The following is a 21,415-nucleotide window of genomic DNA, read 5'->3' as shown; positions in this document are numbered from 1 at the left end:
TGGTCCCCGCACCCAACGCCGGAGCCCAGGCCCCGCCGCCGCCACCACCTGCAGCCCCGGCCCCGGACGGCACCCCGGGTCCCTCGGCTCACCTGGTTCCCGGGTTACCGCGGGAGGTCTGGCGCTGGAGCCTTAGGCAGCTCCGGCTGGGCGGGCGGTGCTGTGGACGGGGACGCCGGCGGTTCCCGAGCCGTTGCGGCCGAACCCGCGGGACTCCTTGATGCCAGGCCTCGCGCGCCGCACTTGGCTTAAGTGATTCACTCTGTCTCCCGACGACTCTTGGGAACAGAAGACGCAGGAGGAAACTGGAGGCTAAGAGGGTCGCCGATATCTCCAACCCCGACTGAAGGACGCTCTCCTGCCCAGCTCCTTCCCCAAGACCCCTTAACCTCCTTCTGAAGCTCACACCCTGTCACTGTCTCTCCCTGTGCCTTGCATGCCCTCTTTGCCCAGTTGCAGTTTTCCACTTGCTTGATTACTGTAGTAATGTCTAATATATTATTCACTTTACCTATGGCTTTAAAAAATATATTTACGTCTTTATTTAGCTGCATCAGGATTTAGTTGCAGCACGTGGACCTTCCATCTTCCTAGCTGCAAGTGGGATCTAGTTCCCCGACCAGGGATCAACCCAGGCGCTCTGCTTCAGGAGCATGGAGTCTGAGCCACTGGACTAACAGGAAGTCTCTACCTATACCGTTTTGTAATCTGTCTCATCCCCAGAAGGGCAGAGATTTTTATGTCTTTAATTGCTGTATCATTGGTGCCAAAGCAATGTGGTAGATCTAGTAAGTGCTCAATAAATTTGTGTTGAAGAATTGAATGATTGCGCCACTATTCACTGTAGGCTCCACCTGCTGCTGCTGTTGCTAAGTCGCTTCAGTCGTGTGCGACTCTGTGCGACCCCAAAGAAGGCAGCCCATCAGGCTCCGCCGTTCCTGGGATTCTCTAGGCAAGATCACTGGAGTGGGTTGCCATTTCCTTCTCCAATGCATGAAACTGAAAAGTGAAAGTGAAGTCGCTCAGTCGTGTCCGACCCTCAGCGACCCCATGGACTGCAGCCCACCAGGCTCCTCCGTCCATGGGGTTTTCCAGGCAAGAGTACTGGAGTGGGGTGCCATCGCCTTCTCTGAGGCTCCACCTAGGCAGCTGCTATCTGCCTTTTAACCAACTTTCCATTAGAAGTGCCTGGTACCTAGTAGGCATTCAATATATATTTGCTGAGTGAGTGAGTGTATTGCTCATCTTTAACTTTTTGGTCACTCTCATGTCATCATTCCAATTTGTTGGATAAATACATGAATTTCTTAGAATTCCAGCTTCCAAGTTTTCTCCCTTTTATCCATGCAGTCACCTTGATCCCCCACTCTTACCTCTTATATCTTTACAGCTGCATTTTTGCTCTTGCTTCCTCCTTCTACCTCCAATACTTCTTAGAAAGCTCACTATCTGCAGTTTGGCTTGGAACATTTTTAAGCAACATGTCTTCTAAGGCAAGAGAATCTAGGCTGTCACATTGAATCCAAAGAAAGCTTTCCGCAAATCACCCATGACCCTTGTTTTGGGTTTTATTTTATTTTTCCTTGAGAACTGAGGATCCTGCACTGCCTCCTAAGTTGAGATCATGTCCTTGTTCATAATTTGCTCAACAAATATTTATGGAGTAACTTCTATGTTCGAGGCCCTGAGCTAGATGCTGGGACAAGACAGGCAAAATTGGAGCACTTCAAGGGATGCATAACACAAAAGAGAATAGTCATGGATAGTGATGGGAAGTGTCCTGGCTTGAACCCAGTTATTTCTAAAAGAAATGACCAAGAATAAGATAGGGTCCAATTCTGCTTATTGAAACAAGTTTTAGGGTAGAAATAAGTTAATAGTGAGGTGAAGGTATGGGGTTATACCTTGCCCATTCACATTTATTATCTTGTTCAGCTTTCAGGTGGGAAAGTAGGGCAGCAATTCTTTTTTGCATAAACTGGAACTAAGGTCTAAGAAAGGTCAATTGACTTGCCCTACAGGATACTGCCAGAAAACCACTGTCTGCACTGTTCTTACTCTGAGAGGCATGATTACAATTCTTAAAACCCTCTTTGCTGGAAGTTCTTCAAGGTAGAAATCAGTTTCAAACCTTCAGGGTAAAGGTTTTAAAAGTGTTTCTCCAAGGGAGATACCAAGGACTTACCTGAACCTGGCGCATATTGTAAAAATGCACAGTCTTGGGGTCCCTTTGGGACCCATCTAATCAAACTCGCTGTGCATTTTTAAGCGCCCAAGGTGCTTCTTCTGCACGTAAAAGTTTGAGAACTACTAGAAGTGTTTGGGTGGAAAAACCTCAACCTTAATTCAGGGCTAATATTTACCTTTGAGACAGATTTCGTCAGCATTCCGAAGAGTATGTCCTTGAGCAGATGGGACTGCAACGGCTTTCTGGCCGGAATCTTTCTCTTGGTACTTTCTCCAAGTACTTCTTGGAAATTGGGGGTTTTCCGCCGAGCAGGTGCTCAGCTGCTGGTGACTACCCACCGTTCAAAGGTCTTCTGGCTCTTTTCCCAGACACCCGATTGATTTGTCACTGTCTCTTTCCAACAGGGAGCCAAGCACTTGCCCCGCCGACCACGGTGGGGCGCGCACGGCCTGTGTCCGCTGCTTCTCCGCTCCTTCCCGGGTCCGCCTTCGCGCGCGCTAAAGATCAATCCCTGGGAGTTCCTGCCTCTGGGGGCCAGCTGTTGCTCTCTTCTCGCGAGAATTACTTCTCCTGAGCTCTCCCTTCATCAACCCCCCCTCCCGCGGGCAGGTTCCATATTGGGTAAAATCTCGGCTTGAGGAGAGGTCCGGGAGCTGTTCTCGCGAGAGCACGGCGGGAGCCTCTTGATCGCTGGCTCTGGGAAAGGCGACCACTGGAAGCTCCGCGGGCGCTGCAGCTGGAGCTGTGACCCCGCCGCGCGGCCGGGAGTCGGCTGGGTGTGGAGAGAGTGCAGGGAGAGCTGGGCGGGGCGCCAGCCCAGGGCCCCGGAGCGTGCCCCGGCCCTTCGCAGGGCTTCCCCCGCCGTCGGTGAGGCGCGTCCAGCCGCTGCGGCTGACAGGGGCCGCGCGCGCGCGGGAGTCTTCAGGGTCGCCGCAGCCGCACCTGCGCGGGCGGCCAGCGCAGGGTTCCCCGCCCGGCCGGGCGGGCTACGAGGTCAGGGGAAGCGGGTGCGGGTGCAGGCGGGGCCCCGCAAGGGCCACCTCCTCGCCCCGCGGCCACCGCTGGAAAATGTCTCAGGAAAGGCCCACGTTCTACCGGCAGGAGCTGAACAAGACCATCTGGGAGGTGCCCGAGCGTTACCAGAACCTGTCTCCGGTGGGCTCCGGCGCCTATGGCTCCGTGTGGTGAGTGTCACCGGGCCGGGGGCCTCGCTGGGCCGGGTGTCTCCGTATGCCCCAGAGTCGGGCCTGCCCCACGGCTCAGCAATGCACCCAGCGGCAGGAATTTTCCTTGGGGGGAGGGCATCCCAGCCCTCTTCGACCCCTGACCTGCACTCCCTGTCCCCCTTGCACCCCCACCCTGCACGCCCACGTAGATGGTCAGCTATGTGTAGGACGCAGGTCCGCGGTGGGCGGTGGGTGATGGTGTTGGAGCCGGGCCCTGACTCGCACCCTGCGCGTTCCCTTGGAGGTGGGGGGGAGCTGCTGCTACGGGGGCAGGAACACGGGTCCCTCTTCGGAGGTCTCTCCCTGCTGGCATCGAGCAGAAGGACTCTCTCGAGATGTGCCTGCTCTCGGAGCAGACAAGCCCGGGAGCTGCCCGGAGAAGCAGAAGGGCAAAGCTCGACTGCGGTCATCTGAACAAAACTGAGGACGAAGGGCGTTGAGTTCGGGCTTTTTTGCAAACCTCTGTCGAAATTGCATTTTGAGAAGGGTTCTTTTTGAATTCGCACTTGAATTCGCAGCTATCCAGGGAGCTTAAAATACCGACTTTATCTCGGTGAGCCCTGTGCCAGCTTGAGTGGTGTGTTTCCGATTCTGTTGAAAGCGTAATTTCCTTTTCGCAGAGTGGGGGGTGGTGGTAGCGCCTGCAAACACACTGCAGCTTGAGAAGCTGGCGGCCTCGCTGATTAGTCACATACCACTGCTCATTTAAGTATTGTTTGACAAAACAATTTTCTCCTTAGGAGCAAGTTAGGTTCAGATCCGTTGGACGCCCTCAAGATCAAAAAGTTATTAACAATGCTGCGATGTATTATAAATATTTTTTAATCGTGATAATTCTTGTGAAACACTGTGTTTCTAAAGTCCTTTAGAAGGTTTGCAGAGAACTTAATCTGCACTTACAGACTGAGGGGTACATAATGGTTTTCATGAGCTATGGAGTATATAGCAAAGGAAGGAACAGACACTTTTCAGCTTTAATTCACACTATGAATGTCTTTTAAATTAAACGCTACTGTAAAATTTCCAGACCTCAGTTTGCTAACTTTTCTAACTTCTAAGGTTTTATACACTGTATTTTAGATTTTGTGTAATTTGAGGGCTGACCTGAAACTATTTCATGTAATTCCTGTGCATGCATTATTTGCAAAGAGGTCTACAAAATTAGTTTTTTGTTTCGCGGCAGATTCCAGGCTTTTAGACTTGTTAATCTTTGAATATAATTCCTGTGTTTCTTAAAGCCCCAGCATGAATTTCCTGTTTGGTAGAATCTTCTGGGTAATGAGATTGTGCAATTGTGTCCAGCAACAGATCATATTGCGTTTTCTAGTTCAGGCTGCTTGAATGATGTCGCTGATGGCCCTGTGCTTGACATCTTTTTTCCATTTTTATAGCGTGCTGTTGATTTGCTAATTTTCGAAGATGTGTTTGGATCATTGCTTCTTTAATAGCTCACTTGTTTACGGCCAGTTTTCATTCTGGAATTGACACATTAATTTTTGTGGTACTGAATTTTTGTTTCCAATCATCATTGTTTAAACTTTAGTGGAGTGATACGACTTAACTGTGGGGAGTTCAGTGAACTGCTTGCAAGTTTTCCCTACAATTGATGTGAATCAGTCAGCCCTGGCACTGGAGATCCAGTGAAGTGCTGATAAAACACAAACACATTTTTTAGTGCTTTATTTCTCTGGTTTATAGAAGCCATTGAAACTGACACTTGGAAGTAATTTTGTTAAACAGGTTTTTAAAAGTAGGTGATGCATTCACATTGTATAAAATGTAAAAGGCATAGAAAGACAGTGAAAAGTTTTCCTTTCTCTTTGTCCAGTTGTACTAGTTCTTTTCTCAAGAAACAACCCCTGTTAAGTTTCTTGTGTGTCTTTCTGTGGAGGCAGTTCTGCCAAGGGTATTTAAGGTGTAACCTATAACATATTGGTGGAGAAAAATAACCGATATTATGTGACAATTGACTGTAAACAAGTGTAGTTGATTTTGGATTGAAAATACCAGAATTTACATTCACATGTGTTATCTCATTCAGAGTAGTTATTTCAAGTTGTTCTTTCAGTCAGCAGCTTTTAGGTGTGGGAGAAAAAAAAAAATTGTTTTTTAAACTTAGAATCCACTTTGGAGCCTGTGTTATTTTTCACTATCTTCATTTTTTTTTTTTTTTTTAGAGCAGATTTGATTTTAGGAAATAACGAAGTTAGATTGAATCCAAATAATTTAGAGAAGTTGGACTCAACTCAGGTGAAAAAGATTAGGCAGCCAGGCTGGTGATACTGTTTGAGGTCAAATAGGAGTTGTAACCATAAAGTAATGACACAGAATTTCCTGTGTGACTTGTAGAACTGGATTGAAGTCTGTTCCAAAAAAGAATCTCTGAAAGTATTTCAAGGAATGCAACATCACTGAAATAATGTGTCAGTTTCCTAATTTGATTGCTCTGAAGTGTGATACACTTTGATGTGTTAACTTTAAAAGTTAAAAAAAACATTAAGCCAATTTTCAGTGTTTTCATTTGTACTAAGTATCTAGTAAAGCAAGTGTGATAACTAATTGTGAATGAAAGATCAAGGAATCAAAATAGAAATTTGAGTATTAGAGTTTTACAAATATGCCTTTCCTTCTTTAAGGGGTAAAGGGAACTAAACTAAAGCTTGCAACTTTAAGGAACTTTGTGCACTGTCAGTGAGGGGAAATGAAGCAAAATTGTTCAAGAATACGGTGTTGCAAAGCATTGATTTTGTGGTTTGGGGACAAAAGGGGTGGGGGAGGATCTTTGTGGTGAGTTTAAGGAAATATAAACAGGAACTTAAATGCCCTTCCTCTGGTGTATGGGTTTTCCAGACTCTTGCCTTTGATTACAGGAGGTGCGACAGTGGTAACCATAAAACAGGTGAGAGATCAGAATTATTCTTAAATCATATTTAATCACTTATTAAATAATATTTATTGAGTACCAACTGTGGACCAGCACCTCAACACGCACACATCTTTAGGGGCGTCCCAGGTGGTGCTAGTGGTAAGGAACCCACCCGCCTGCCAATGCAAGAGACACAAGTTTGATCCCTGGGTGGGGAAGATCCTGTGGAGGAGGAAATGGTAAACCACTCCAGTATTCTTGCCTGGAGACTCCCCCTGGACAGAGGAGCCTGGTGGGCTACCGTCCATAGGGTTGCAAAGAGTCGGACATGACTGAAATGACTTAGCACACTCACAGACCAGATAGCAGGCTAGGTTTCTTGAGCTAAACTGTTAAACAAGACAAAGACAGTTCATTCCCTGGTAGGGTTTATAGTGTGATGTGAATAATAACTACGTTTTATGGATTGCTTTCTATGTTCTGGGCATTATTCTGTGCTGTTTATATTTATCATCAGTATATAAAGTATATACCAAAACTTTGGTAAAATAATGGCAGAATTTACTAAGAGGTCAAATCCAACATCTTAAATGCTTTGTGAAAATAAATGTAGTAAAGATAAGTGAAGCTAAATTTTTTAGTATTAATAGCCACTCATCATTTTAAATCTTTTTTTTTTTTTTAAAGCATGAGCTAGGGCACAAATAAATAAAAGACTGTGCAGAGGTGACTTTCCTGACTCCTAATCAGTGAGAGGGGTGTATGTGTGTGTGTTAGTTGCTTAGTCGTGTCTGACTCTTTGCAATCCCATAAACTGTAGCCCATCAGGCCCCTCCATCCATGGCATTCTACAGGCAAGAACACTGGAGTGGGTTGCCATTTCCTTCTCCGAAAGGAACTACAGAAAGAAAGAAGGTGAAGTCACTCAGTTGTGTCCGACTCTTTGCAACCCCATGGACTGTAGCCTACCAGGCTCCTCTATTCATGAAATTTTCCAGGCAAGAGTACTGGAGTGAGAGGGGCAGTCTTTTATTTTTCTAGTGGCGATAGTAAGCCCATGCTGATCTTTCTTTCTATTTGCTTGTCTTTGTAACCAAAAGCAAGGTGATCGGCTGCATGTTACCAGTACCAACCAATAAATATTTAAACACAATGGCAAAATATTTGTATTATTGATATGTAAAGACTTTTAAGAAAGAGTTCGTTTAAGTTGGCTATAAAGTCATTATTTGTCAGATTCCCATTTTCCACGGGCTCCCATTTGAAAATAAGGGTATCCTGAACCTCTCGAATTTCAGTTCTGCCAGTTTAATTCCTTGATACTGAGGACTACTCTGCCTTTGATTTCCCTCTGCTTTAGCCTCAAAAATCTATTAATATCTCACTTTAGTATTAACAAACATTCTTAAGGGATTTTATACTTTATAATGTATTTGCATTCAAAGCATTATTCAGTTTTCACTGGCTCTGGAAGGCTAGTATTAACCTAGTTTTATGGATGAGGAGCTGGACTCATTAAAGGAATCGTATACTACTTTGGATTTGGTTCTGTGATTTCAGTACTTCAGAATTCTCCTTTCCCGTGCTTTAGGCTGCTAAGATTAGTGGCACCTTCTCTGGTGCTGTTTGCCTCTCCCCACCCTCCTTTTGAGAAGAAAGGCGTTGCTGGGTCATTTGAAATAGTAGAGCTATGACTAACCAATCCCACCAGTGTAAGCCTGGCTAACCTGAGGTAATGACTTATTAAAGTCACATCTCTTCCTCAGAATTGATGGACCAGTTCCCGAAGAATTATCAGTGCAAATAATTAATTCCTGAATTTATGAATCCCTTTGGTTTGAAATTCTTCTGTGCACATTTTGGAAAGTTGAGACTATCTGTACATGTTTCTGTTATGTAAGTATAGGATATAAATAGAAATAACTGCTTCTCTAGGCCTTTGAAGATACCTTGGATTTTTGCTCTTTGCTGTGAAATTTGGTATTGATTTTTTCCTATCCAAGAGGTATAATTACTGTAGAGCTCAAAACAAAAAACAAACAAAAAAAACACACCTTGTTGTGAAGTGGGTTCCTTGGCTCTGAAACCTAGAAATCTTTTCATGGTTTGCAGGTACTTGGAAGTGATTCATTTGTTTCTTCAGGACAAATGAAAACAGAACTTCTAAACCTGAAGTTTTTGTTAGTTTGCTTAAGTAAATGAAGCTTTTAGTATTAGAGGTAGTTGTCTTTGCGTAGTGTTTCCGTAAAGTTAGTACGTGTGCGTTAAGATTTTATAAAGTTAACCAAATGCCCAGCATTTTAGCCTTTAAATAATTTGTTCTAGGGAGGGAAGTAGGTGGTGGTTAGTAAATTCTGCACTTTTGACGATGGATCCTGGGTTCCGACATACTTGGCTCCTAGGCTGAATGTTGGGGAGAAAAAAGTACAGAAGAGAGAGGAGTCCAGAATGACGCCTAAGTTTTGGCCTTGGACAGATGGATAGGTCTCAAATTTGGGGTCTTATAGGGTGTATGGTCGTGGAGTTAAAGATAGAGGAGGATGGGTTCATGTTCATCTCCCTGAGGATAGGACTCTTGTGTGTTACACTGATACTTATACACCTGTTGTGTGTGTGTGTGGTGGGGGGTCACTTTTTAGGTGCTAGAGATGGAGTGTGAGCAAAACATGAGAAGTTCTGCCTGTAAGAGCCTATAGGCTAAGGGGAAGGCAAACAGAGGTAGACAGTAAATAAGTAAGAGTTATAGCATGTCGGGTGATAAGCACTATGAGGAAAATAAAGTAAGGAAAGGGGAGGGAGTACTGGGATAGCTGTTGCGCCTTTAAGCAGGGTAGACGGGGTAGGCCTCCGTGATAGAGTGACAGCTGAGCAAAGACCTGAAGGAAGTGATGGACACTGGTTGGACTTGAGTGGGAAGGGAGAACATTCCATGCTGAGGGATCACCACATGCAAAGGTCCTATTCTCCGAGCTCACTCTGCACTGGGGTCCCTGCTTTTTCATTTCTGTTTCTTACCCATTCAGAGGTGCTAATCGTACTTTGGGGCAGAGTGGAGGAGTCAGATGAATTGGTGCCCAGCCGTGACCCATGCTCCTTCCAGAAGGCTCAGTGTCCCTGAGCCAGTACTTTTGGTGGGCCCTAGAAATTCAGGGTACTCTGGTCCAGCTCTTTAAATAACATGTGAAGCTTACTTCACTTTTCGGGTTTCTGTTGCCAAAAGGAAGGGAGCAGAGAGATTAGCTCTAGACTTCTGGTGACAAAAGATTAGCCTGCTGGCAGGTGGAATGTTTCTAACTTGTTTGGGCTTCTAGGTTTTTTCTTACTATTGGGTTATTTTAAAAAAGTCATTTTTACCTTCTTTCAGCTCTTAAGATCTCATTTATTTTCTGCTTTACTTGGCCGTGTATCTGCTGTACATTCCTCTGCCTTTGCCCTATTACAGTAATTTTAGTAGCTGTTGGATTATTATTACCTGTTAACAGTGTTTTGGCTCCGAGCCCCCAGTGAACTTCTCCGTTAACTTGAATAAATCTTATGGATTGAAAGGTTCTACACATGTGGCCCCATTAAAAACCCGTAGGATTTATTTCTTTTCTTTTCTGCCTTTACAGATAAAAGTTTCTTTCTCATATGAAAACCATCCCCCTTTTACTGCTCTATCATCTAGTTGCAGAAAATAAGTATTCCTAAACACAGATTCCCATGACAACATAACAAAAAGGTAATAGAACAAATGTTTATTTTGTCTAAGCCTGCTGTCTGAGTAACTTTATACCCTGAGCATGTTGGCTCCTGTTGCTTTGAATGATGTTACAGATTTCCTTGTTTTCCTCAAAACCTTCTCCTCTTAGGCCTTGGTGACATTGTCACTGTGCCTGGGACACAAAGGAAGACTCGTGAGTGTGTGTGGCTTACTGTCAGTCTGCCCACAAGTATGCGTCTGTTGCTTTCCCAAGCTTAAGGGCCAGGGTACAGGCATCACACGTTATTATACCAAAAAAAAAATCATGAAAAAACCCACACCAATTTCTTCTTTGCTTTCTTAACTTCATTAATTTAGTTTGGCCAGTGCTAAAGCGCTGTTGGAGGTGTTTTGTTTATAAAGATTGAAAAAAACAAAAAAGCAGAAAGGGTTCTTGCTTTTGAAAACAGCAGTCTAGAAGGGGCACATTTGTGTTGCTTTCTCAGAGATTATTTTTGGAAGGCCTTTGTAGCTTTTCTTTTCTGCATTCTTTCAGCTTTAGTTGCCATCTCAAATCTACTTTTCTATTTCTAATGCTTATCTTGAAATCTTCTTTTGGATTTTTCAGTGTCTGTCTTGAATCTAGTGACATACTGATAACTTTTGTACATCAAGGGCAACTTTGTTGCAAGGGTATGTGTTTGAAATCTCTGTCAGAGAGACCTTTCCATCTGATTCAGAACTAGAAAGTGATGACATCAGCATGTGCCCACAAGAGGTCAGAACTTCTTCTTTTGATCTGCCGAGGGCTCAGGGAGGCTGTGTCTTAGGGGAAGAAAGGGACAATGAGGGTAAGAGTCCTCTAGACACTCAGGTGCGTGCATGCCCAGTCATTCAGGCGTGTCCAACTCTTTGTGACGCCATAGACTGCAGCCCACCAGGCTTCTCTGTCCTTGGGATTTTCCTGGCAAGAATACTGGAGTAGGTTGCCATTTCCTTCTCCAGGGTCTAGATACTTAATGCAGCTCTGTAATTCCATGTGGGGTAGTGTCTCTGACCTTCTCACCCGCAAATTGTTTGCTGTTGTTCAGTCGCTAAGTCGTGTCCAACTCTTTGCGACCCCATGGACTGCAGCACACCAGGCTCCCCTGTCCTCTGCTGTTGCCCAGAGTTTGCTCAAAATCATGTCCATTAAGTTGATGATGCCGTCTAACCATCTCATCCTATGTCACCCCCTTCTCCTTTTACCTTCAGTCTTTCCCAGCATCAGGATCTTTTCCAGTGCGTTGGCTCTTCACATCAGGTGGCCAAAGTATGGGAGCCTCAGCTTCAGCATCAGTCCTTCCAATGAATATTCAGGGTTGATTTCTTTAGGATGGACTGGTTGGATCTCCTTGCAGTCCAAGGGACTCTCAAGAGTCTTCTCCAGCACTACCGTTCGAAAGCATCAATTCTTCAGCGCTCAGCCTTCTTTATGGTCCAGCTCTCTCATCTGTACATGACTCCTGGGAAAACGATAACTTTGACTTTATGGACCTTTGCTGACAAAGTGATCTCTCTGCTTTTTAATACGCTATCTAGGTTTATCTTAGCTTTTGTACCAGAGAGCAAGCGTCTTTTAATTTCACGGCTGCAGTCACTGTCCATGCTGATTTTGGAGCCCAAGAAAATAAAATCTGTCACTGCTTCCACTTTTTCTCTTTCTATTTGCCATGAAGTGATGGGACCAGATGCGATGCCCCAAGTCTGTCCAGTGACACTTAAGTTGAAGTGTCTGGTTTATGCAGTATTTTCTGAACTCTTCATTCTTATATTTCCTTATCCTTGTGGTAAATATAACTTTATTCTCATAAATAATTGCTTTATCCTTAATATCCCTAGTAGCAATTTCTTTTTCCCCTCTTCTGTCAAATCCCTCATATAGGATTGTTAGGTAGCTTGAACCTTCTTGAACTTGGTGCTGCTAAGTCGCTTCAGTTGTGTCCGACTCTGTGCGACCCCATAGACGGCAGCCCACCAGGCTCCCCCGTCCCTGGGAATTCTCCAGGCAAGAACACTGGAGTGGGTTGCCATCTCCTTCTCCAATGCGTGAAAGTGAAAGTGAAGTCGCTCAGTCGTGTCCGACTCTTAGCGACCCCATGGACTGCAGCCTACCAGGCTCCTCTGTCCATGGGATTTTCCAGGCAAGAGTACTGGAGTGGGGTGCCATTGCCTTCTCCTTCTTCTTGAACTTAGACTTTTGAATAATAAGTTTCTGTTTATGTTTTCTTCTCCGGGCTACCACATGCTGGTGAAAATCTTAGTTATCTTTCTCATTTGTTATAGTAAAATATGACTTCTCAGTGATCTTAGTATTAAATTGAAGTGAAATATTGGTGTTGGTATCTTATATTGCTAGAAGTTTAATAATTTCCTCACCTGACATTACAAGTTTGACTTGCTTCAGTTTCTGATTCCTAGGTTAGTGTCCTAAATGCCTTATGCTTTGAATCATCTACTTTGAAATTAGCAATCTCAATAAGTTAAATGATATTGATGCCATCATTTCATGGCGAATAGATGAGGAAACAGTGGAAACGGTGGCTGACTTTATTTTTCTGGGCTCCAAAATCACTGCAGATGGTGATTGCAGCCATGAAATTAAAAGATGCTTACTCCTTGGAAGGAAAGTTATGACCAACCTAGATAGCATATTCAAAAGCAGAAACATTACTTTGTCAACAAAGGTACGTCTAGTCAAGGCTGTGGTTTTTCCAATGGTCATGTATGGATGTGAGAGTTGGACTATAAAAAAAGCTGAGCGCTGAAGAATTGATGCATATGAACTGTGGTGCTGGAGAAGACTCTTGAGAGTCCCTTGGACTGCAAGGAGATCCAACCAGTCCATCCTAAAGGAAATCAGTCCTGGGTGTTCATTGGAAGGACTGATGTTGAAGCTGAAACTCCAATACTTTGGCCACTTGATGTGAAGAGCTGACTCATTTGGAAAAAACCCCTGATGCTGGGAAAGATTGAGGGCAGGAGGAGAAGGGGATGACAGAGGATGAGATGGTTGGATGGCATCACCGACTCAAGGGACATGGGTTTTGGTGGACTCTGGGAGTTGGTGATGGACAGGGAGGCCTGGCGTGCTGCAGTTCATGGGGTCGCAAAGAGTCGGACACGATTGAGCGACCGAACTGAACTGATGCAAAAGGGGAAAAAATAGCAAGTTAAGAGAATAGACAATATCTATTATGAGCATCTGTCAAGCTGTGTTTACATTCCCAAATATAGTGTAACACTAGGATTACTCAGGAGAGGGCAATGGCACCCCACTCCAATACTCTTGCCTGGAAAATCCCATGGACGGAGGAGCCTGGTAGGCTGCAGTCCATGGGGTCACTGAGGGTCAGACACGACTGAGCGACTTCACTTGCACTTTTCAGTTTCATGCATTGGAGAAGGAAATGGCAACCCACTCCAGTGTTCTTGCCTGGAGAATCCCAGGGACGGGGGAGCCTGGTGGGCTGCTGTCTATGGGGTCGCACAGAGTCGGACACGACTGAAGTGACTCAGCAGCAGCAGCAGCAGTAGGATTACTCATCCGGTTGACATCTTGGGTCGATATTTTGTTGTTGTTGTGGGGACTGTCTTGTGTGTTGTAGGGTATTTAACAGCATCCCTGTATCCCTACCCACTAGATGCCAGTTGGAACCCCCGGTGTGACAACCAAAAATGTTTCTCGACATTGCCACATGTAATCTGGGGGCAAAATCACCTTTCGTTGAGAACTGTTTATAAACCCTGTATGTTTGGATTGATTGGCCCTGAGTGAAAACTTGATAGGGTAAGTTGAATTTTCCACCTACAAAAGGAAACACTACACTATATTTTCTGTGCGTATTCCTTTTGAATTCGTTGTCCAATACAGTCTCAACAATGGCCTTGTTCATATACTGTACATCCAAGTTTATAGTTCCAAACCTAATGTCAAGAATGTCTAACCCTTTGGATTTTGAGGCTATTGAAAAGTAATGTTTCATGCCTCCCCCTAATTATTTTTCTACATATTTCTTGAGGACAGTCTCTGAGATATTAACTACCTTAGGATTAGACTCAGGTTATAAACTTGTATGGTTCAGCCTTAGATATGTGGAGCGGATACTTGAAGGAAGCTTTTCATTAACACTGTTGAATGACAGTGGCTGTGAAAATTACAATCAGGAAATGAGCCAGTTTCCTAAAGATTTCTGTAACTCTAGGTATTAAGGCAACATAATTTTGGAAGTTTGAAATATGTGTATTTTTGTATTTATGTTATAGGTTTGTTTTAGTGAAAAAAATCTGTTCGGCATTCATCTGACAGTGTTAAATGGCTTCCAGTGTATAAAAGAAACAGATATAACAGATTAGTGAATATGTTATATATATATATAGGGCTTGCCAGGTGGCTCAGATGGTAAAGTGTCTTCCTGCAATGCGGAAGACCCAGGTTCAATCCCTGGGTCGGGAAGATCCCCTGGAGAAGGAAATGGCAACCCACTCCAGTACTCTTGCCTGGAAAATTCTATGGATGGAGGAGCCTGGTAGGGTACAGTCCATGGGGTCACAAAGAGTCGGACACGACTAAGCGACTTCACTTTATATATATATATGTTCACTAATGTGTTGTATCTGTTTCTTTTATACACTGGAAGGTGTGTGTGTGTGTCTTTCCTGGTGTCTCAGTGGTAAAAAATCTGCCTGCCAATGCAAGAGACACAGGTTTGATCCTCTACGTGCTGTGGAGCAACTAAGCCCATGTGCCGCAACTACTGAGCCGGTGCTCTAGAGCCTGGAAGCCGTAAATACTCAGCCCGTGGCTGCAGCTTCTGAAGCTCATGCACCGCAACTAGAGAGTAGCCCCCACCAGCTGCAACTAGAGAAAAAGCCCGAGCAGCAGTGAACATCCAGCACAGACGAATACATAAATGAATAAGATTTTTTTTTTAAGTATTGATGTATACAGAAATTTGGAGGTCCAGTGGGCTATAGTAGCTAGAATGTTTCATGGAGGAAGAAGGATTTGAGGATTATTTTGAAGGATGGGTAGTATTTGAAACATTTCTAGAAAGGGAACATTTTTAGGTAACAGGAGAAAACGTAACTAAGAAAATTAGATATGAGATGGACTAGCCTGACAGGAGGAATATCTCAGATAGGGTGAACCCACTTCTGGTTTTCATTCTGCGTGTGCTTCAGAATCACTTGTGGAGCCTTTAAACATACAGGTGCTTGGGTCCTACCTCCAGAAATAATTAGGGGGAGTAGGACTAAAGCAATTGCGTTTTTCTGGGCAGTGGAGAGCTAGCTATAGTTTCTTGAGTTGTAAAGTAGGAGGGGAAGTATTTTAAAATTGATCTGATTGGAGTGTTACAGAATGGATTGCAAGAAGCAAATATGTTGCTTTGTAAAAGTCTTTAGTAATTTATGTGCGTTTCTGTTCAACCTGACTCCCCAGTTGGACTTCTTAATTCCTTGAGGCCAGAATCTTTGGTATTTATTTACTTATCTTGCATTATGTTCTAAAGGATAAATAGATAAATACATTATAGATTCTGCTCTCCTTTAAAGTCTAAATTGGGAAACAAATATATAAAGTAATACCTTGGTTTTTTTTCAGTTCAGACTCCAAAGAATTGGCTGCATTATATTGCTGATTGTAGTAACTCTTAGATTCTATCTGTTAACTGCTGAGTAAATGTGCATTTTAACTTGTAGAAATGATATTTTAGTTTTCCATAACATAATAACAAATGATCAAGGATTTGAACCTTTGGTTATGTTTTAATAACTGCTCTATCTTACTGTTACTTCAGAAACATACTCAACCTCAAATTTCAGAGTAAGAGATCTAAAAATACATATTGAAAATTTGCTATGTGATAAACCCCATGCTGGAAGCTGATCATGAAACTCTTATATAGTAACACATTCATATCCATTTGGAACACTTACTGCCTGTCCTTTATTGTTCATAAAGTTATAGTTCATACATAATTATCTTATGTGAGCCTCAAAACAGCATTGTAAGATAAGCAGGGCTAGTGACACCCCCATTTTATTGACTTGGAAGCAGACTCATAGACGCTTTGGCCACGATCATCTGCTAGGAAGTTCCAGAACCAAAACTAGAACTGAAATCTTTTTACTACTAGTTTACTTTTCTCTATATCAGACTGCCTATGTTTATGCTTAGAATTTTTTTAGATCAAATCATTGAAAGACTACAGAGACCATTCACTCAGATGCAAACATAGCTTTGTTAAGTGGAATTTTGATGATTTTTTTTTTCTGGAACAATAAAAAGTACTTACATGGTATTAGCAAAAGTAAGCAAGGTATTTTCTAGTATTTTTACTTAAAAAATCAAGTTGCTAAGTGTAATGATGTAAAAATATTTGATACTCCTGTTTCAAAGGAGTGGTACTTAAATCTCCTCCCCTTGTGTGAAGGCGGTTATTTAGTGACTCACGTTTCTAAAGTATAGAATGTGGTAGAAATGATGGAGTGTGACTTCTGAGGGTAGATCATAAAAGACATTGTGACTGCTGCCTTGGTCTTCTTTGAGATCATCTGCTCTGGGGCAGTTTCTCAACCTCAGTACTATTGGTATTTCAGTTTAGTTCAGCTGCTCAGTTGTGTCCGACTCTTTGTGACCCCATGAACTGAGCACACCAGGCCTCCCTGTCCATCACCAACTCCCGGAGTCCACTCAAACCCATTTCCATTGAGTCGGTGATGCCATCCAACCATCTCACCCTCTGTCATCCCCTTCTCCTCCTGCCCTCAATCTTTCCCAGCATCAGGGTCTTTTCAAATGAGTCAGCTCTTCACATCAGGTGGACAAAGCATTGGGAGTTTCAGCTTCAACATCAGTCCTTCCAATGAACACCCAGGACTGATTTCCTTTAGGATGGACTGGTTGGATCTCCTTGCAGTCCAAGGGACTCTCAAGAGCCTTCTCCAGCACCACAGTTCAAAAGCATCAATTCTTCGGCACTCAGCTTTCTTTATAGTCCAACTCTCACATCCATACCTGACCACTGGAAAAACCATAGCCTTAACTAGACGGACCTTTGTTGACAAAGTAATGTCTCTACTTTTTAATATGCTGTCTAGGTTGGTCATAACTTTCCTTCCAAGGAATAAGCGTCTTTTAATTTATTGGTATTTGGGGTCAGATAATTCTTTGTTGTGAAGGATATGTAACAGTATCCCTGGCTTCCACCCTCTGCATTCTAATAGCATCGCCCTCTCATCCCCACCAGACATCCCTGGTTGTCTTAAACACTGAGATGTCTTCTGAGGGACCTCTATTGAGAGCCACTGCTTTCGGGAAGCCGGCTGCTCTGTTGAGAAGACACTGGAGCAGCCCTATGGAGAGGTCCACATTGCAAAGAACTAAGGCCTGCTAGTACTGAGTGAACCATCTTGGGAGTGGATACTCCAGCCTCAGGCAGGCTGTCAGATGGCTCTTTCAGTGGCCCGCATCTTGACAGCAGCTTCAGGTGGGACCATGAGCCAGAACTACCTCACTGAGCTGCTCCTGAATTCCTGACTCACAGAAACTGAAATACTAATCTTGTTTAAGCCACCAAAATTTGGGATAATTTATTATCTAGTGATGGATAATTAATACTCTAAAGTGTTACTGTAAAAATATATATTTAGTATGAGAGTCACAGAAATAGCAAAACCTGAAAGTTGTGAAGTCATGTTAATGCCTCCTTTGTGCATCTCTAGTTGTGTTCATAGCATATATTTGTAGGGTGTTTTTCTGGATGTGAAACCTATGGACACTGTTATTGCACAAGGCTTTTAATTGTAGCAGCAAGGCAAAGTTGATTGATGGTAATACCTAATAATTACAATATAATATATGATATCTGTTTAATATTTCAGATTTTCTCAAAAGGAGTTAAAATTATTTAATGACAACTTATAAAACATGTATTATTGAAACTTTCAAACAGGTAAAAGTGGAGAAGATACATACCCATGGTGGCAACATTCTAACAAGACTTTGGAAAATAATCTCCAATAAAAGAAGTAAAATAATCCACGTATAATATTTTTGCGTTCAATGTGGGATAACTATTGCAGATATATACTTCACATTTGCAGTGAGAGATTTATGTTAATTGACACCACAGAGCTTTTAAAGCTTCAGTGAAGAAATATAGAATTACTCTTTTTCAAATGGAGCTTTCAGCAAATGAAAATTAAGTACATTTTAATCGCAAATGGTTTGGGATTTTTAGATTGCATGCCTAAGGGAATTTCTGTATAATTTGAATGTTAGTTTTCATCAGCCTGGTGAAGAATCCGCCTACAATGTTGGAGACCCAGGTTCGACCCCTGGGTTGGGAAGATCCTCTAGAGAAGGGAAAGGCTACCCACTCCAGTATTCTGGCCTGGAGAGTCCCGTGGACTGTATAGTCCATGGGGTCACAAAGAGTCGGACACGACTGAGCGACTTTCAGTTCACTTCACTTCTGTTCATCAGCCTAGTAGAAACTGAAGCAATTGTAAAAAAATTTTTGTTCCAATAGTTTAGAAGCTTTTGCAGGAGGAATTGGACCAGATTAGAAATGGCAAGTATTAGCATATATGTTGCCATTCCCTGAGTGCCAGCCCCATGGCTAATGTCCCTAATAAATCGTATCACAGATATATTTTCCTGAGTGAGATTTTTCTGAAAATACTGCATTTGCCTAAAAGTTTTTGAACTGTAAAGTCTGCAAGGCAAGGTAAGTGGTCATTTATATAAGTTTTTCCCATTCTGGGCTATATATCTATTGGTAAGATTTTTCATATGTCATTTGTGTTTTAAGTCTCTGAGAGGAAGTTTTTAGAAATCAAAAAGCTGGGGATTGGTCATATTGCATGTACTTGTAACAACTGTATTAATAACATCTGATTTTCTCCTAATCAATCTGAAAGTGTAATTGTAAGAAGCTGAAGTCCATTTAAAAATACTATATATAGTGCAAGTAGATCATTTTGTGATTTATTTAAAAAATCAGAGTGTTAGGAAGACATTGAAACAAGATACTTGAGAATAGATACTAAAGGAGAGCTGACAGTGTTTCAGTTGTTAAGTTTTAAAATATTTTTTGAAGTTCTCAAATGAAAAACTTCAGTTTTTGCACGAAAGTAGCCTTTAGTTTCATGACATTGTTTCCAAAATGGAGGGTCAGAGGGTAAGCATCAAAAGTACAGTGATGCTTGCACACTTGTCTGAATTTAGAAGAAAGAACAAGTAGATTTCTATAGTAGAGAGAGTGAAGTCGCTCAGTCGTGTCTGACTCTTTGCGACCCCATGGACTGTAGCCTGCCAGGCTCCTCTGTCCATGGGATTTTCCGGGCAAGAACACTGGAGTGGGTTGCCATTTCCTTCTCCAGGGGAATCCTCCTGCCGCAGGGATCAAACTTAGGTCTCCCGCACTGTAGGTAGATGCTTTATCGTCTGAGCCATCAAGGGATATGTGTGTAGTAGAGAGAGATGTGTCAAAAAGAAGTATTTCCAGTATGGTGTTTGTTGAAATTTGTGTCAAGTATAACAGGTAAAGAGAAAGTTCAAAGTTAGTCATCTGAATTACTTAGTTATTTAGAAGACGCATTTTGAAAACTCATTAACCTGGATTCAGTTGGAAAAGAGCCTCAAATTTTATGGAGATGTTATCTCTTTGCACATTATTTCTCCTCAAGTAGGTATTTTAATTAATTTAGTGTATTAATGAGAATTCATTAATTCAGTGTGACTACAGATTTTAATTGGAGAAGGAAATGGCAACCCACTCCAGTATTCTTGCCTTGGAAATCCCATGGAGGGAGGAGGAGACTGGTGGCCTGCAGTCTATGGGGTCGCAGAAGAGTCGGACACAACTTAGTGACTAAACAACAACAGATTTTAATATATTTAAGTATTTATCTTTACTTCCAAGAATGAGTAAAATTGTGTTGTCTTCTTAACCATTGTTGAAAGTTCCTTTTTCCTTAACATCATTCAAGGATTAGAGAAGTTCTCTATGACCATTAAGAGAAATTGTTAAATCACTTATGGTTCTTCCCACAAATTACTCAGATACTTGGCAGGTATTGCTCATTCTTCATTCTGTTGGGGAAAAACCAAATTGTTTTTTGAGAAAATCTTGGTACAGTTGTTTGTGCTGTCATGCCCTGTGGATGTGGGCAGTTGTCCTGCTTAGACAGCATCTCACCTTCTAAGAGGTTGTCTCTCTCCCTTTAAGAACCAGTTGACTCAGCATATTGATCTGCCTTTACCTTGTAATGCAGACACTCTTAAAGCCAGGCTCCAGTCATAGAGCATAAACACAAAGTTCCTGTGCCTCTTTACCTATTAAGAGCTCAGTTGACGGAAGTCATCTTTGGAAGATTGTCTGAGGAATATGGAGCTTATTATTTATTTTTCTAGAAACACTTAAGATTTCTTCTTGCATTGAGTCTGTCAGAGAGCAGTATGGCATGCTGCTTTGTCCTCTCCTCCCTGCCTTTGCTCATGAACTGTGTTTTGACCTTATGAGACAGTCTCTGCTGATGGATACTCTTAAGTGAAGAACCATCTGAAACCCACTATTAGAATTGTGTAAGGATGTTGATTAGGACATTGTTACCGCATTATACAGTGTCTCCTTCATAAACATACACAGGAGGAACTCTTCTCTGGTTTTATTACAGGAATAATTATGCCTCTCCTCAGTTCTCCAAGTACCTGGATTGTTTTTATTATATGGTTCCTATGATTCATGTTTTAACTGGTTGTATTCTCGTTGTGATGGCTTTAGTGGGCTCAGAGCCAAATTTGGGGCCCACCTCTAACGGGTGTTTAGAAAGGACTTCATGATAAGCATTTGCATTAACCTTACCCATACATTATTTCTTATTTATCTTGTTTATTTTCCCCTAATCATGTACTCCTATGTCAAATTGTATATATATCATTCTGGGCTACTTTAAATCCCTTGTAAAATAAAACAGGATATATGTAAGTAAATTTAGAAATTAAAAAAAATTAGGATATTAAGAATCTAGTAAGCCAATTTTTTTTTCAGGGAGGGGGAGGCTAGTATGAATGGATAACAAAACATTTAATTTTATTTAATGAATATTATTGTGTCTTAGGCAGTAGATTCATAGTCAACAGTAGATAAGTGACAATGATGTTTTCACAATATAATAACAGTTTGTAATGAATTTTATATTTCTCCCTTTAATTTTTTTTTTTTTTACTGTAGCAATGCCTTTTTTATAAAGTGTGAATTAATTTTAGGACCTTATGACTTTACAATTGGGGGGAAGACTTATTGAGCAATGTGTCCTGGATTTTAGTTTGGAGAACCTGATCTTCATAAAGATAATTCCATTTTATGGTGATGTTCATGAAAACATGGTTTTATTTGTAGTTA

The 21,415-nt window shown here is 42.3% G+C and overlaps 2 protein-coding genes across 5 annotated transcripts in view; one reads left to right on the top strand and one right to left on the bottom strand.

Moving 5' to 3' along the window:
- SLC26A8 (solute carrier family 26 member 8) overlaps window positions 1-2,681 on the bottom strand; it is an 89,375-nt gene extending 86,694 nt beyond the window's left edge. Inside the window, exons 1-2 of one of the 2 annotated variants that reach the window (XR_008711619.1) lie at window positions 2,364-2,681; window positions 93-278 (exon numbers count right to left, since the gene is read on the bottom strand). The gene's annotated coding sequence lies outside the window, so the exon portion shown is untranslated. The remainder of the gene's footprint in view (window positions 1-92; window positions 279-2,363) is intronic. The other variant, XM_055571600.1, reaches the window with a different exon arrangement.
- Window positions 2,682-2,809: 128 nt separating this feature from the next.
- The window catches only part of MAPK14 (mitogen-activated protein kinase 14), a 75,202-nt gene continuing 56,596 nt past the window's right edge, over window positions 2,810-21,415 (top strand). Inside the window, exon 1 of one of the 3 annotated variants that reach the window (XM_055571598.1) lies at window positions 2,810-3,372. In XM_055571598.1, the coding sequence (XP_055427573.1) occupies window positions 3,257-3,372 (116 nt within the window). In that variant the 5' untranslated portion in view covers window positions 2,810-3,256. The remainder of the gene's footprint in view (window positions 3,373-21,415) is intronic. The other 2 variants (XM_055571597.1, XM_055571596.1) reach the window with 2 other exon arrangements.

The sequence above is a fragment of the Bubalus kerabau genome, chromosome 3, assembly GCF_029407905.1.
Source record: "Bubalus kerabau isolate K-KA32 ecotype Philippines breed swamp buffalo chromosome 3, PCC_UOA_SB_1v2, whole genome shotgun sequence".
Lineage (NCBI taxonomy): Eukaryota > Metazoa > Chordata > Mammalia > Artiodactyla > Bovidae > Bubalus > Bubalus kerabau.
Note: the sequence above shows the minus strand (reverse complement) of the source record. Positions and strands in the feature narration are given on the sequence as shown.